Consider the following 16,158-nt stretch of genomic DNA (forward strand, 5'->3'; position numbering starts at 1 on the left):
ATTTTAATTTGTCACATGTTATAGGTTTAAAATTATTAGATTGAAAGATATTTTTAATATATTTAATATATTTTTAAATTAAAATTTATATTTTTTAAAATTTCGTATCAAGTTAAAATCGGTGAATAAATTGAAACTGAAGGAATAGTTACTTTTGGGATTGTTATTTAAATTTTTTCCAGTGTTTGGAAAAGGATATAAATGACCACTTGATTGAAATTAATTCCACGAAAATAGCTATGGAATTCAAATTTCAGTTTCTAGCCATTTTAATTTGCTGGACAGTTTCTATACATATCTTATACATATAAATATTCTATATGAAAATTATATAATTTTGATACATAATTTATATAATAATTGTAGAGTTTTTTTTTACACATTTATACAAAAATTATATAATTTTTATACACTTTCTATATTTTTTTTTATATATATTCTATACATATACATATTTAATAGAGCTATACAATTTATATACATATATCTTATATAGATACATATTCTATATAACAATTATACCGTTTTTATACAATTATATTTAATTATTATTTTTAAACAGTCAAAAATAAAAATCAGAATATATTTCAGTTAAAAAATTTGTAACAAAAAAAAACTGAAATATTTTTAGAAAAGGATCGAATGGCCCAAGTTGGAACAGGCTGCTCTGTTTTTTTTAAGAACTGTATTAATATTGTATATGAACTGTATCAATATGGTATATAAAATTACTATAAAGCTATTTTAATCGATTCACTATTTTTTGATAAAATATCAAATACTGACCATTTATTTTAAAAATAGCCGGTGAGTCCTTTTCTGTTATTTAATGGCTAGCCATAAACTTATAAATAAAGTGGAGGGATGTTTTCAAAGTTCAGTATAACTACGTTTTAAAGTTCAATTTTTCAAATCAAAAACTTTAAAAGTTCTATTTTTAAACTCAAAACTTAAGAATACTTTGTCTTTTAGAAATATTTTTAGCTCAAAAATGATATTTAAAAAATTAAATTATTTGATAATAAATATAAATTAAAACTACGTTTGATCATGAATATAAATTAAAATTATTTTTTAATTTTTGTGACTATTTTAAAGTAAAAATGACTTTTTAATATTTGCAAATTTCGAAAGATTTCAAAATTCAACTTAAAGTTAAAGTTCGACTTTTAATCTTTTTTTTTTTTATAGACAAACATGATTTCAAATTCACTCATGGAAAAATAAACAATATGCATGATCAGACGAGCACTAATATCTTGATGTTTGTATTTGGAGAGATGAAGATAGTGTGGAGATTAATGCTTCTTAAAGCATGGAGTTAATGCTTCTTAAAACATTTTGGTGTAATGCAATGAATAAACAAGTATGTTTCAAATAAAATGAACCTACATATCCGTTTCAAATGAAAAAAATAAGTATCGGTAACATTTGATTTTATTATACTTTAAGTTAATGGTTCTTTAATACCATTAAGTTTCATTAATAAACTCCACTTCCTAATCCTATATAAAGGTTGTCTTTGGAGAAGATAAATACACCATAATAAAGAAAAAAATCATCTTCCTTCTTTCCTCTTCCTCTTGAATTGTTTTGGGCAACCTCCAAATTTTCAGCCACGAGTGCATATGTTTGAAAGTAGCTGTAGAACCTTGGGGAGCAACCGGCTAGAAGGATTTGCACCGGAGTCAAACCGAAATCGCTTTCAAGGCAGTGGCTTGCCATAATACAATCTTTGCGACTATTATCTTACTATTATTAATTCCAGTTTCATGTCAATATTGTAGTAATTTTCCTAGCAATTTGAAAGCGATTTACTTGCATACAATATTAATAAATGACTATTTATTTTTCTGAATAATTTTTTTTTTGATTTGTTAAAACTTTAGCCATTGAACGAAAATAACTTTAAATGTTGGTCACAAAAATGTCTGATTTTCTTAGAACAATTAGAAATTGATTATATTTTATTTAATGTTGGTTCTAACATTATTATCAGTTCTAACACCATTATAATTGTGATGAATTTGCTAAAAAAAAATGTTAGAAGGGATAACGAAAATGTCAGAGGATATTTTTTGAGTCATACGATTAATACTTTATTTGATTTATTTGTTACTTACAAATCTGCTAAAGAAATATGGGATAGTTTGCAAAACTCAAAATAGGGAGGACAAAATGATGTCCAAGTTCATCTTGTTGAGGGTGATAAAGTGATCGTTGTTGTAGTTATCGAGACGAACCTGATGGCTATTAAGATTGACTGGGTGTTGGACACAGGGGCTTCAAGGCATTTCTGCACCAATAAAGAGCTGCTTCATGAATTTGTCGAGTCCACTGATGATGAGTGTGTCTATATGGGTAACTCCATTACTGATGGAGTTATAGGTAAAGAAAAAATTTCTCTTAAATTAATTTCTGATAAAACATTAATATTGAACAATGTTTTATATGTTTTCTTTCTCCGCAAAAATTTAGTTTTTGGAACACTTCTAAATAAAGTAGACCATAAACTTATTTTTGAAGCTGATAAAATGATGAATTCTATGCTTTTAAGCTCGAATTTTTTAACTATATGTGGGAAGGAAGCTGCTTTGTTTGCATGCTAAATTCTTAATAGAGTCCCTCATGAAAAGTTAGACAAGACCTCATATGAATTATAGAAAGGATTTTCCCCTAACTTGAAATTTCTGAAAGTATGAGGGTGTTTGGATAAGGTTGGTCTACCTAATTTTAGATGGGTAAATGTAGGCTCTAAGACTTTTGACACTGTCTTTATTGGTTATGCTCAAAATAGTGCTGCATATAAATTTATGTCATTAAATGATTATTCTATTTGTGAATCTAGAGATGCAGAATCTTTTGAGCATGTTTTTTCTTTGAAAAATGGTGTGCCTAGTGATGTGCAAAACAATATTTCTATATCTATGTGTGTAAACTCTCATGTTATGCTTGTATCTGATGTTATTGCTAATGAGCATAAAAATGAACTGAGAAGAAGTAAAAGACATAGAACTGAGATTAGTTTTTATCATAATTTTATCACCACCTTCTTAACTGAGGATTTTGATATCGATACTTTAAATGATGAATTAGTGTTTATCTACTTAATAGAAGAAGACCCTAAAACTTATGATGAAGCAATGAGTTCAATAGATGCGATGTTTTGAAAAGAGGCTATTAAAAGTGAATTAGACTCTATAGTCTCTAACCACACCTGAGACTTGTATGATTTTCCTAAAGATTGTAAACCCATAAGTAGCAAGTGGCTATTTAAGAAGAAATTAACCTAATGGTACAATTGATAAATATAAGGCTAGACTTGTGATTAGGGGTTTTAACCAAAAGAAAGGTGTTGATTATTTTGATACTTATTCTCTTGTGACTAAAATAGCGACCTTTAGGACTCTTATTGCTCTAGCCGCTATTCATAGTTTAGTGGTACACCAAATAGATGTCAAAACTGCATTTTTAAATGGTAATTTAGAGGAAGAGATCTATATGACTCAACCTGAGAGTTTTGTGGTCCTAGGATAAGAGAATAAAGTATGCAAATGGAAAAAGACCTTATATGGACTTAAGCAGGCACCTAAGCAGTGGTATGAAAAATTTAATTTCACATTAACAGATAATGACTTTGTTGTTAATTGATCTGATACCTGTGTTTATTCTAAAATGATAGAATCAGACTGTGTGATTATATGTTTATATGTGGATGACATGTTAATCTTTGGCCCTAATGTGAATGTTGTAAATGAGACTGAGCAATTTTTATTTTCTAAATTTGAAATGAAAGACCTTAGAGAAGCTGATGTGATTTTAGAATTAAAAATCAAAAGAACTATTAATGGTTTCTCTTTGTATCAATCTCATTATATTGAAAAGATGTTGAAAAAATTTGATTGTTTTGATGTAGTTTCAGTGAGAACTTCTTATGATCCTAGCATACACTTGAAAAAAAAATAGAGATTCTAGTGGTTCTCAAATTGAATATGGTAAAATAATTGGGAGTGTAATGTTTCTCATGAACTATACTCGGCCTGATATAGCTTATGTTGTTAGTAGATTGAGTAGATATACTCATAATCCCAGTAGTGAACACTGAAATGTTCTTCATCGCTTGTTAAGGTATCTGAGAGGTACTATGGATTGGTGTTTGTATTTTAATAAATTTTCTTTCGTTTTAGCAGGCTTTTGTTATGCAAACTGGGTGACTAACAACGATGAAGTTAGCTTTATGAGTGGCTATGTGTTTACTTTGAATGCAAATGCTATTTTATGGAAGTCTTCAAAGCAGACTTGTATAGCACGTTTTGCCATGAAATCTGAATTAATTGCTCTCGAATTGGCAGGGCAAGAAGCTGAGTGACTGAGAAATCTTTTGGTAGATGCCTTTATGGGGAAGACAAGTGTCACCAGTCTCTTTACGTTGTGACTCACAGACGGTAATTGAGATTGCTAAAAATAGTGTATACAATGGTAAAAAGAGACATATTCGCATAAGACATGGTGCAGTTAAACAATTATTGAAACATGGTGTTATTTCCTTGGAATATGTAAGGTCCGAAAGAAATTTGACGGATCCTATGACCAAAAATTTGATAAAGAAAATGGTCCTTAAATCGTCCAAGGAATGGGGCTAAAACCCATAGATTGAGGTAATAAAGTAGATACCCATTTGCAGTCAAACGAAGCCATATAGGTCTTCAATAAATACTACATATCTTATTCCTATGGCGTGAGGTAGTGTATTATAAGGTTGAGCTTATTTTTACTCTTAATGATCCATAGCTTTAAGGTGTTCTATGAGACAGACTTGATAGATCACCTACGTGAGTGTAAAAGGTTGATCACCTTTTTATGAAAGACTTGGATTACCTTTCTAGAGTACTATGAGACCCAAGGTTTGTGTGTATGATCATAGAAGCACTTTTTAGTATCGTTGAGGTTGCTTAAAATCAAGGATATGGTATGTAATTTGGGGGTCTCAACTTATGTCCATCTACTTCAAGAGTACTTCACTTTTTGGATATTTGTTGTTGCCTCATATCACTACGTGTCAATTCAAATTAAAAAAATATTGATATTTAAGTACATGTTCCTTCTTTTTGCCCAGAATTTATTCATATTCTTTATCTTTGTATTAGTGGGGGATTGTGGAGATTAATGCTTCTTAAAGCATATTGCTGTAATGCTATGAATAAAGAAATATGTTTCAAACAAAATGAACCTATATATTCGTACCAAATGAAAAAAATAAGTATCGGTAACATTTGATTTTACTATACTTTGAGTTAATGGTTCTTTAATACCATTAAGTTTCGTTAATAAACTCCACTTTCTATCATATATAAAGGTTGTCTTTGGAGAAGATAAATACACCACAATAAAGAAAGAAACCATCTTCCTCCTTTCCTCTTCCTCTTGAATTGTTTTGGACAATCTTCAAATTTTTAGCCATAAGTGCACGTATTTGGAAGTAGCTATGGAATCTTGGGGAGCGACCGACTAGAAGGATTTACACCGGAGTCGGACCGAAATCGCTTTCAAGATAGTGACTTGCCACGACATAATTCTTGTGACTATTATCTTACTATTATTAATTTCAATTTCATATCAATATTGTAGTAATTTTCCTAACAGATAGCTAGGCCTAAATTCATTTTTTTTCATGAATAATATATGTCAAATCTCCTTAATTTCTTCTTCATTTGTTTACTTTCTTGATTTTGATTTTTCTTATTCAAAATATTGATTCCTCCACTCAGAAAAGTTTAAAAATAGGACAATATTTTCTTTCTTCTTTTTTACTTGTCACATTCATTAAGAAAATATTTATTTATATGACTATTTTACCATAATATCTCTATTAACTGATGTTTACTATAGTATTTTTGAATTAATTTGGAGAATAAATAAATAACACTAAAGATAAAATAATAATAAAAAATATTTTTTCTTAATATGTCAAAAATGACAAGTAAAAATAGAATTTAATTAGAAAGTAGGCAACAAATAAAACCGAACGAATGAAGTATATACTAATATATTATTGGTATATATTATTCCATCCCTCTCATTTTATTTTGTCTATATACTAAAAATAGTTGTTTCAATTTTCTTATCTAATTTATGAAATTAAGAAAATATTGATATATTTTTATCCTTAGTATTAAATGAATACATTGATAATTGTTAAATTTGAGATTCTAAAATATCATTAATAAAATTAATTTAATACATTATATTTATAATTAAAGTATTTTTAAGGATCAACATGGGTTGAGGTGCAGTAGATGGGGTTGCTCTACCCTTAACCACAGGTCGAAGATTCGATCCTGGGTATGGAGAAAACTCTATTGGGAGCGCTGTCACCTTAATGGGCCCTGCAATGCGCGATCCGAATTAGTCGAAGCTCCAATGCAGACACCGAACATTAAATAGAAAATTAAAAAAAATATATTTTTAAGGACTATATCAAATTAATAGGACGGTCAGCTAAAATAAAACGAGTAGTCAATATTTTTTTTTTTTTAGAAAGATATAGAGAATTGTCGCTGCATTGCTTAGATTGTGCAAGACAATGAAGGGTCTAGAAAACATATCTCCTGTCTCTGTCTGCATACAATGTATCGTGAAACTACTTACCAACTTGGCTCCTACCTCTTATAATTATTTTATTATTAATATTAATACTTTACACAATTTTATATAGTATATAATTTTACGTCCCCTATGCCCCAAATGATTTTTGCTTCATTATGTTATCATTAGTATTTTCTCCATCACAAAAAGAATTTAAAAAGTTTTAAAAACTTATTTTTAAGTGTTTGTAATGTACTAATATAAATAAACTTTTACATGGAGAAATATCATTTTAAATAAAATAAAAAATTATTTCAAAAAAAATAATATAGAACTTCATACGTTTCAAAAAGAATGATCTACTTTTTTTTAATCCGTTTAAATAAGAATGACCTTTTTCTTTTTTGGCAATATTTTAATTTCAATTTTTCACATGGCATGTTTAGGACCACAAAATTAAAGGGTATTTTGATATATTTGACGCAACTTTAATTTAAGATAATAAGATTCAAAAGTCTTCTATATTTTCTTAAAATTTGTATCAAGTTAAAATAGGTCATTCTTTATGAATCGGAGGGAGTACTTTTTATGTTCAAACGGATCCTTGATTTGTAAATGGTTACACACTAATACATAACCTAAATATGTCCTTATAGAGGATTGAAAGGACAACAAGGTACAGTCAAGGGCAACCTTACTTAAATCTTAATTATTTCCTCTACTACTTTGCTCACTTCAACAGTCAGAATTCTTTCTATATAAAGCACCACGTCGACAAATATCTAGAGCACACTGTATAGCTATTTATTTGATCTATTAATTAAGTTCTGTCATTAATTTTCTACAAGATCAGCACTGAATTTCAGTAAGTTAATTACCTTCTCTATACTGTTATCTTCTGATTAATTTAAAGGTTTCTTTATGCAATCATGTCTCTTTGTTAATTAGATTGATCTTTACATGATTCTCAATGTGAAGAAATTCAAGTCATTTGGAAATTGGATCACTTATTTTATTTGGTGTGATGATAACATGAGTTGAGCTTAAATGGAACATAAAATATTTATACAGCCATTCCCAACTTGTTTAGGACGGTAATAATAGTAGTTGTTGTTAATTGGAAGTGGAATAGTCACTGACAAGAAGTACTGCATGTCCTTTGGTTAGTCTGGAACCTATGTTGCTCGAACTTTTAAGAAATGTCGATCGTTAGTGCATGCTGAATCCTCTGAAAGTAGTGCATTTTTTAGGATCGAGTCCAAGTAATATAGTCTAGAACACATATGTCACTTTGTCGTCCTAAAGTAATAATTTTGTAGCTTTTGATAATATTAAGAGTCCAAATCAATTGGCATGTGTGCTAAAGGACATATCTCTGTGAATAGAACAAAGGCATTATGGAATGTTTCATATATGTGTGTGTCACTAGGCAAGTTTATTTGTGCGTACTGATCTAAGTACTTCTAAAGAAAGCAAAAAGGTGGATTTTTTCATGTCTTTCCATCGCACAAGTTGATGTTATGAATTCCCCCTCTTGAAGACTTGGATCTCTGATTTGAAGTTTATGAATTCTGAATTAGAATAAGACACAGCTAAGGAATAATTTTCGGCTTTCCATAAAACCGAAGACAAGAGACTAGTTTCTGTCAATGCACTTAACTACATATGAATACTGATACACTATCTGTTTGGGAGAGGGCGCAATTATTTGTAAACAACCTGATACTGCCATTTGAGGCGATATGGAATTGCTGATTCAGTTTGTTAATTGTGTAATGTTTACGTGAAATAGTTATATCATATATGCTAAAGACAGATTTCTTCATCTATGATTGAGTTGCGAAAGCTTCTAGATACATTTGAACCAAATTGTTTCTGGCTTAATAATCCTTTTCTAGTCCCTGTGAAACAGTTAGGAGATTCTCTAGAAGAAATTCGGGTTTCTGCTTCTGGCAGCAATATTTTTAGTCCCGTTTATAAGGTCAAATCAATACTTTGTAAGAAAGTTTGAAATATCAATCTCATCGAGAAAGTGTCCATTGTTTAGACTTTGTTTGCTTTCATATTAGATATGGTTCTTCTTTTTTGCTTAAAAGTTTTTGCATTTATCATGGTTTTTAGCGCGAATTATCTTAATTGATCATGTTATGTGTGTCCCAGGTATAGCATGTCAAGTATAAGCATTCCTTCATCTTCCGTGGTCAAGGTTGCACCATCAATAAGATCCTCCACCTTTACCAAACCGCGATGTTCATTGGGTTCCGTAAAGAGTATTTCCAAAGCATTTGGCTTAAAGTCCTCACCCTCGTTCAAAGTTTGTGCAATGGCAGCATACAAGGTGAAACTAATAGGTCCTGATGGCGAGGAGAATGAAATTGAAGTGTCCGATGATCAATACATCCTCGATGCAGCAGAGGAAGCTGGTTTGGAGCTGCCTTACTCGTGCAGGGCTGGCTCGTGTTGCACTTGTGCAGGACAGTTGGTTTCGGGTTCAGTTGACCAATCCGAAGGTGCATTCCTCGACGATGATCAAATGGAGAAAGGTTATTTGTTGACATGCATTTCGTACCCGAAATCGGACTGTGTTATTTACACACACAAGGAGGCAGAAGTTCATTGAATTTTGTTTAATGTGTTCATTCTGTTTTATTAAGGCAACAAAAGAGTTAGAAAAACTTCTTCCAGAAAAGGGGAATAGGAAAATAAGAAACCATAAAGAAACAGAGTTGTTCTGCATAAACTTATGTTCGTGGTCCGGTCCTTCCCGGACTCCACACATAACGAAAGCTTTAATGCACTGGATAACCTTTTTATGTTTATATAAGTTGATGTGTATTACTTCCACTTGTATTGCTTACTTAATTGATCATCCATTTTGGTCACTGTTGAATTGAGATTCTAGAAAATATGTCATTATTGTGTTGAATTTAATTTCATAAAATAATTGGATGATATTCAGAATATATTTGTTCAAATTAGTATTGTGGGTTAATTGTAATTGTATTAATTATTAACTCCGCTATATATTTATGAAAGAGTTTAATTTCATCGTGCTTGTTCATGTATTTTACTAGCACACGATTCGTTGAGTATCTCCTTATCGTAGGAATTCAAATTTGTGCTATGTGGCAAACGAATAAAGAAGCCAACAGAATCATGATATACGTTGGATACCATGACATGCCTACTCAAACTAATGGGCAGGAAATGTGTACAAGCAAACATGTTCCAGTCAATCAATGTAGTCTGATGATGGCTTCAATGCGATGGTTGGTCTGTTGCATCAGATGGTTTTACAACACTATTTTTATCAAGAAAAACAATAAATCAACTTAGCAATACCAACACAACACACACGCACTAAGAACATCAACGGTGATAAAAAATCACCAATATTATTGTTTTGTGTTTGTACAAACACACAATAAAAATCAAACTTCAAAAAACTCAACGGACACCAACAAATTGAATCAACAGTTCGACAACAAGAACTACAATAACAACAAAAAAATATATTTCACACCGGAAAGAGTAGAGAAGAAATGCCAGAAATTAAAATTTTATTCAATCCACATTTCAAATTTAAGCAAGAAATAGAGATAATACTCAATTACCCCTGAACTATACCCAAAAGAGTTATGTCATACTTCAACTTAAAGGGAGTCCTATTACCCCTGAACTAATTAAAAGTGAATTTTTCACCCCCTTAGTGAGTATGTGGCACATACGTGGCACTTATGTGGCACAACACACTGAAGTGTCCACGTAGGCACACGTGTGTGCCACGTATATGCCACATAGGCACAAGGGGGTGAAAATTCCACTTTTAATTAGTTCAGGGATAATAGGACCCCCTTAAAGTTGAGGTGTGGCATAGCCCTTTTGAGTATAGTTCAGAAGGGTAATTGAGTATTTTCTCCCAGAAATATTGAAATTGTTAACCAATACTAGAAGAAAGTGGCTCAAGTTCCTCTTTTTCTTCATAACTAAAAAAACATAATTTTTTATTTGTGAAAGAAGAAATGGGACGACGAAGAACTCGAAGTTGTTGTTGCCGGAGAACGCTGCTTGTCACGTTGATTGACGGTTGAAAGTCGAAAAGGAACTCACCCAGCTATTTGTCGTCGGAGCTTGAAGTCGTCGTGGATTGAAGATAGAAATTTTGTAAAACTATTGGTTGGGAGAGAGTTGTGAGAGACTGTCGAGAGAGAGGAGAGACACGGTTGATTTGAAAAGGAGAAGGGTGTGAGTTCCTTTATATTTTTAAAAAGATTAGAAAGTTTTGAAGTAAAAACATCTTTTTTGCAAATTTCGAAAAATTTAGAAATTGAACTTAAAGTTGAAGTTTTATTTTTCAATTTATTTTTATTGACAAACATGATTTCAAATTCAACTCATGAAAAAAATAAGAAATACTCATGGTCGGCCGAGCATTAATCTTGACAATTGTATTTGGAGAGATAAAAATAGCTAGGCCTAAATTTATATTTTTGCATGAATAATGTACGTCGAATCTCCTTAATTTCTTCTTCATTCGTTTCCTTTCAAAAAGTTTGAAAATCGGACAACATATACTAATATAAGTTTTGTATATATTATTCCCTCCCTTTCATTTACTTAGCCCATGAATTATCTAATTTATAAAATTAAAAAAAAATATTATATTTTTTTTACCCTTAAGTATTAAATGAATATATTGATAATACCCAGATTTGAAATTCTAAAATATCATCAATCAAGTTAATTTTTTAATAAAATATTACATTTATAATTAAAATATTTTTAAAAAAAGAGAAAATAATCAAAAGCCCCACAATATTTACTTCAAATGTCAACTACATATTTATTCTTTGTAAGGGTCCTATAATCCCCTGAATTATTTTAAAATAGAATTATTACCCCCAACACTGACATGGCAAGAGAGCGAAACACACTCTCTTCTTCGATGGCATCTAACAACTCATCAATGACATTTTTTCTTCAGCTTCTTCTTCTTCTATTATAATTATTATTTTTCTTTCTTTTTCTTCAATTCTTCTTCTTCTTATTCTTCTTCTTCAATGACATCCAAGAACTCATCAATGACATTTTTTTTTTCTTCTTCTTCATCTTCTTCAATGGCATCCAAGAATTCAAATTACGTGAGAATGTTGAATCAATTCAGATTAAAAGTAAGTTAGATTTTTACTATGCAAATGGCCACAGACAGTAAGTTAGATTTTTGCAAGGAAGAAAGTACTTTTCATCGTATTTTTATTTCTTCTAGAGAATCAATAAAAGTAAAAACTAATTATAGTGGTAACCGGAGAAACATACTGAAATTTGGGGTTGAAAAAACAACAAGGTTGCTAGCAGAGTGAAAACGAATGAAGTTTTAAACGGGGAGGAAGAAGAAGAAAAATGAAAAAAAAAAAGGGTCTGCGGTATTATAAATTAAAGATGTAATTGCATGCGAGACACTTATTGTTGATTTGATTTTGATAAGATTATCTATTATGTGAATTCCATATGATTCATTATGCCATTGAAGAAAAAGAAAAAAAAAATAGAAGAAGAAGAAGCCATTGAAGAAAAAGAAAAGAAGAAGAAGAATTGAATGACATATGATGTGGAATTAATTTTTATAGTAAAAAAATGAAATATGACGTGGAATCACACCTGACAGCGCGTGTAGACCACAAATTAAAATTAAATCTAAATATAAGCTTTTAGACGGATAGATATTCCACTTTAAAATAGTTCGGAGGTAATAATTTCATTTTAAAATAGTTCAGGGTCATAGGATCTTTACAAAGTATAAGCATGTAGTTGAGATTTGGGGTAAATGTTGAGGGGCTTTTAACTATTTCCTCTCTAAAAAAAATGTGTGAAATCAATAAGAAAGAAAGTAAAATAAAATGGGGTGCAGGCATTTATTCATTTATTTTCAGAAAGATAGAATTCCTCAATACATTGCTTAGATGTGCAGCACAATGAAGAGTCTAGAAACTACTTTCTCCTGTCTCTGTCTCCATACAATGTATCGCGAACCTACTTAACAACTTGGCTACTTCCATCTCTTATAATTATTTTATTAATATTAACACTTTGCATAATTTTATATAGTATATAGTTTTACGTCCCCTATGCCCCAAATGATTTCTGCTTCATTATGTTGTCAATAATAGTATTTTCTTCATCACAAAAAGAATAAAAAAAGTTTTCAAAACTATTTTTTAAGTGTTTGTAAAAGCAAAACTACTAGTACTATATAGACTATAATAAAAGTTCAAGTTGAATTTAAGTTTACATAGCTAAATATCAATTTTCAAATAAAATAAATGATTATTTCGGGAAAAGTGAATGTTAATTTTTATGGTCACTAATTACATACACTAATAGAGAACCTAAATGTGTCCTTATAGCGGGTTGAAAGGACAAGAAGTACAGTCAAAGGCATGTAACTTAATTATTTGAATTAATACGTAAAAATAATTCTAAACTTGATATCAAATTATAACTTTTACCTTAAATTTTGATAGTGCACAAATAGGAGCTTTAACTATTCAAAACCTGAACAAATATGACCTCCGATTTTGTAACCCCATGCGTGAGTCTCACTCGCGCCTATGTGGAAGGTAATCCAATCACACGATGCCACGTCGTTAAAAGGGCTGACTTGGAGAGAGGTCATATTTGTGCAGTTTTGAAGAGTTAAAGGTCATATTTGTGCGAGTTAATACATAAAAATGACCCTAAACTTGACACCAAATTATAACTTTGACCTTAAACTTTGATACCTTTAACTATTCAAAACCTGAACAAATATGACCTCCAATTTTGCAACCTCATGCGTGAATCTCACTCGCGTCTACGTGGAAAGGTAATCCAATCATACGGTGCCACATCGTTAAAAGGGCTGACTTGGAGAGAGGTCATATTTGTGCAGTTTTGAATAGTTAAAGGTCATATTTGTACACTGTCAAAGTTTTGCTTTTGGTGTTAAAACAACGTCGTTATTATTATTATTATTATTATTATTATATAATAATAATAATTTTTTTATTTATTTCTATAATAGCAACACCTAACTTTTTTTTAATTTAAAAAAATTATTATTATTGTTATTATTATTTTATTTATTTCTATAGCAGCAGCACCTAGCTTTTTTTTAATTAAAAAAAAATAGACACTAGCAGGGATCGAACCCGCATAGTAGGCTGAAGGAAGCGCCCAAGAGCAAATGAAACCACTGGGTCATCTAAGTATCTTGTTTCATGTGGTTCAACATTAATATACGTACATAAATATACATTTCTCTATCTTATATATATGCAACGTAATTTTTTTACCGAGGGGGTTCGGATGAACCCCATGGCAACCACGTAGGTCCACCCCTCGTTAATTTAATAACATTTTAATAACATTAATTTAATAACATTTTAATTACGTTAATTTGATAACGTTAATTTAATATACTACTACTACTATCCTTAATATCATTAATAAATAACGTTTTATTAAAACTATAATTTTTTTTATTATTAGTATAGTTTCATCTTTAATTTAATATTTAAATAAATAATATTTAGATATATTATATAATTTAAATTCGTCTCCTGCTTTATAATATATATATACATACCCGCTTGATTTTTTCATATGAGGCTGACCCGCCTAATTAATAAATCTTCAATATTGCTCTTTTTTCGCAATGACAAAAAAAATTAGATGCCATTTCCATCGTTGAGCCGAAAATAATGAAAAAATAATAGTGAAGAGTCATTTAAAGGTCATATTTGTACAGTTTTGAATAGTTAAAGGTTATATTTGTGCACTGTCAAAGTTTAAGATCATATTTATGTATTATGCGCTTAGATTTTAAGCTGGACGCTCCTAATTTTGCGTGTTGAACACGTGTTTTGCCACGTAAGATTGGAGGTCATATTTGTGCAGTTTTAAATAGTTAAAGGTCATATTTGTGTACTGCCAAAGTTTAAGGTCAAAGTTATAATTTATTGTCAAGTTTATGATATTAACTCTAATTATTTCCTATACTTCTTTGCTCATTTCAACAGTCAAATTTTTTTTCTATATAAAGCATTAGGTTGAGAAATATATGGGACACGCTGTATAGCTATTTATTTGGTCTATTAATTAAGTTCTGTCATTAATTTTTTTTACAAGATCGGATATACTTCAACTGAATTTCAGTAAGTTACCTTCTCTATACTGTTATTTTCTGATTAATTTAGAGCTCTATTTATGATATCACGTGTCTTTGTTAATTATTTAGAGAAATGATTATTTTTGTTGTTTATTCTGCTATTAGATTGATCTTTACATGATTCTCAATGTGAAGAAATTCGAGTCATTTGGAAATTGGATCACTTATTTTATTTGGTGTGATGATTGTTGGATTAATAGTATATGAATGAAGTGTGAATGGAAAAAATGGAGAAAAATTGTGGAAGGAAGGAGATACCAATTTAGAAGGTATACTTCCAAACTGGAAAGTCCACTAATTCTCCCACATTGATGGGAGAAGGAAACTTTGTAGTGTTTATATTAATGAACACTTACTCTACATGATAAGTGAGGCAAGAAAATAGAGATGCCTCGCGCCATCGTCATCGTCACTTGCTCGACTTTGAATTTAGATTTGGATTTGGCAAATGATCGATGAGATCTATTTTCTTGGACAAATTTTATTTGAAGAAAATCTGATCTGAATATATGTAAAACGCAGGAAATATTTTCTGTTGGACTCCATTTATATTCCGAAACAGTGTTTCGAAACTGTGTAGTGAACAGTGTTTCAAAACTATGCAGTGAACAGTGTTTCGAAACTGTGCATTGAACAGTGTTTCGAAACTGTGCATGTACTGGTTAAACAAATTGATGCAACCATTCAGCAAAAGGACACACTTATTCATGAAACAAGATGACTGTTTAGGAAAAGATGCAATCTTTCATGAACAGACATAAACCTACAGCAAAAGTGCAACCTTTGGATTGAACCATTGCCTCTCTTCAGAAGAGGCATGTTGTGGCTATAAATAACCTGCTTTCTTCCGCAGGTTAAAAAGGAAAAAATTTTTAGAATTACAAGCTACTTCTTCTTCTTAAAAATACTCTAAGTGTGATCATTCAAACCGCGAGTGTGTTTGAAGAATCCGCCTATTTGAGGTACCGCTATAGTCGGATTGAAGACCATTTTATCCTGGGAGGAAGATTCCATAACCTCGGGTACAGTAAGGGGAGTCATTCCTTAAGAAAAGTTCGTGAATTCGGACGACTTGACCTTAAACATTTCTGTTTCATCTTTATTTTCTGAAAGATAAATACACCTCTTGAAAGGTCCTTTTGATCTTGTGTTGAGGGTATTTAAAACTTCATTATGTTCTTGTTCATACTTGAACTCGAGTTGAAGTCGTTATTCTATTATACAGATTCTACGTACCCGTATTGTGGAAGATAACAATCTTAAGGAATAAATTTACAAAATCAGTATTGCTTGTTTTTGGAGATTAAAGCTTAGGTTTTCTACTCCGCTTGAATTTAACTAGTGATTAGAAGACATAAAATCTTCAT

At 30.6% G+C, this 16,158-nt stretch overlaps 1 protein-coding gene across 1 annotated transcript; it reads left to right on the forward strand.

Annotated features, from left to right (window-relative positions):
- The first annotated feature begins 7,203 nt into the window (after positions 1 to 7,203).
- On the forward strand, positions 7,204 to 9,467 carry LOC107851664 (ferredoxin, root R-B2). Its single transcript, XM_016696742.2, has 2 exons — positions 7,204 to 7,450; positions 8,746 to 9,467. The coding sequence occupies exon 2, from the start codon at positions 8,753 to 8,755 to the stop codon at positions 9,203 to 9,205; it is 453 nt and encodes a 150-aa protein (XP_016552228.2). The 5' UTR covers positions 7,204 to 7,450; positions 8,746 to 8,752; the 3' UTR covers positions 9,206 to 9,467.
- Positions 9,468 to 16,158: the final 6,691 nt, after the last annotated feature.

The sequence above is a fragment of the Capsicum annuum genome, chromosome 12 (assembly GCF_002878395.1).
Source record: "Capsicum annuum cultivar UCD-10X-F1 chromosome 12, UCD10Xv1.1, whole genome shotgun sequence".
In the NCBI taxonomy this organism is placed as follows: Eukaryota; Viridiplantae; Streptophyta; class Magnoliopsida; order Solanales; family Solanaceae; genus Capsicum; species Capsicum annuum.

Bases quoted from the DNA above. Each gene is read 5' to 3' on its own strand.
- LOC107851664 (XM_016696742.2), top strand. From the start codon at position 8,753: ATGTCAAGTATAAGCATTCCTTCATCTTCCGTGGTCAAGGTTGCACCA.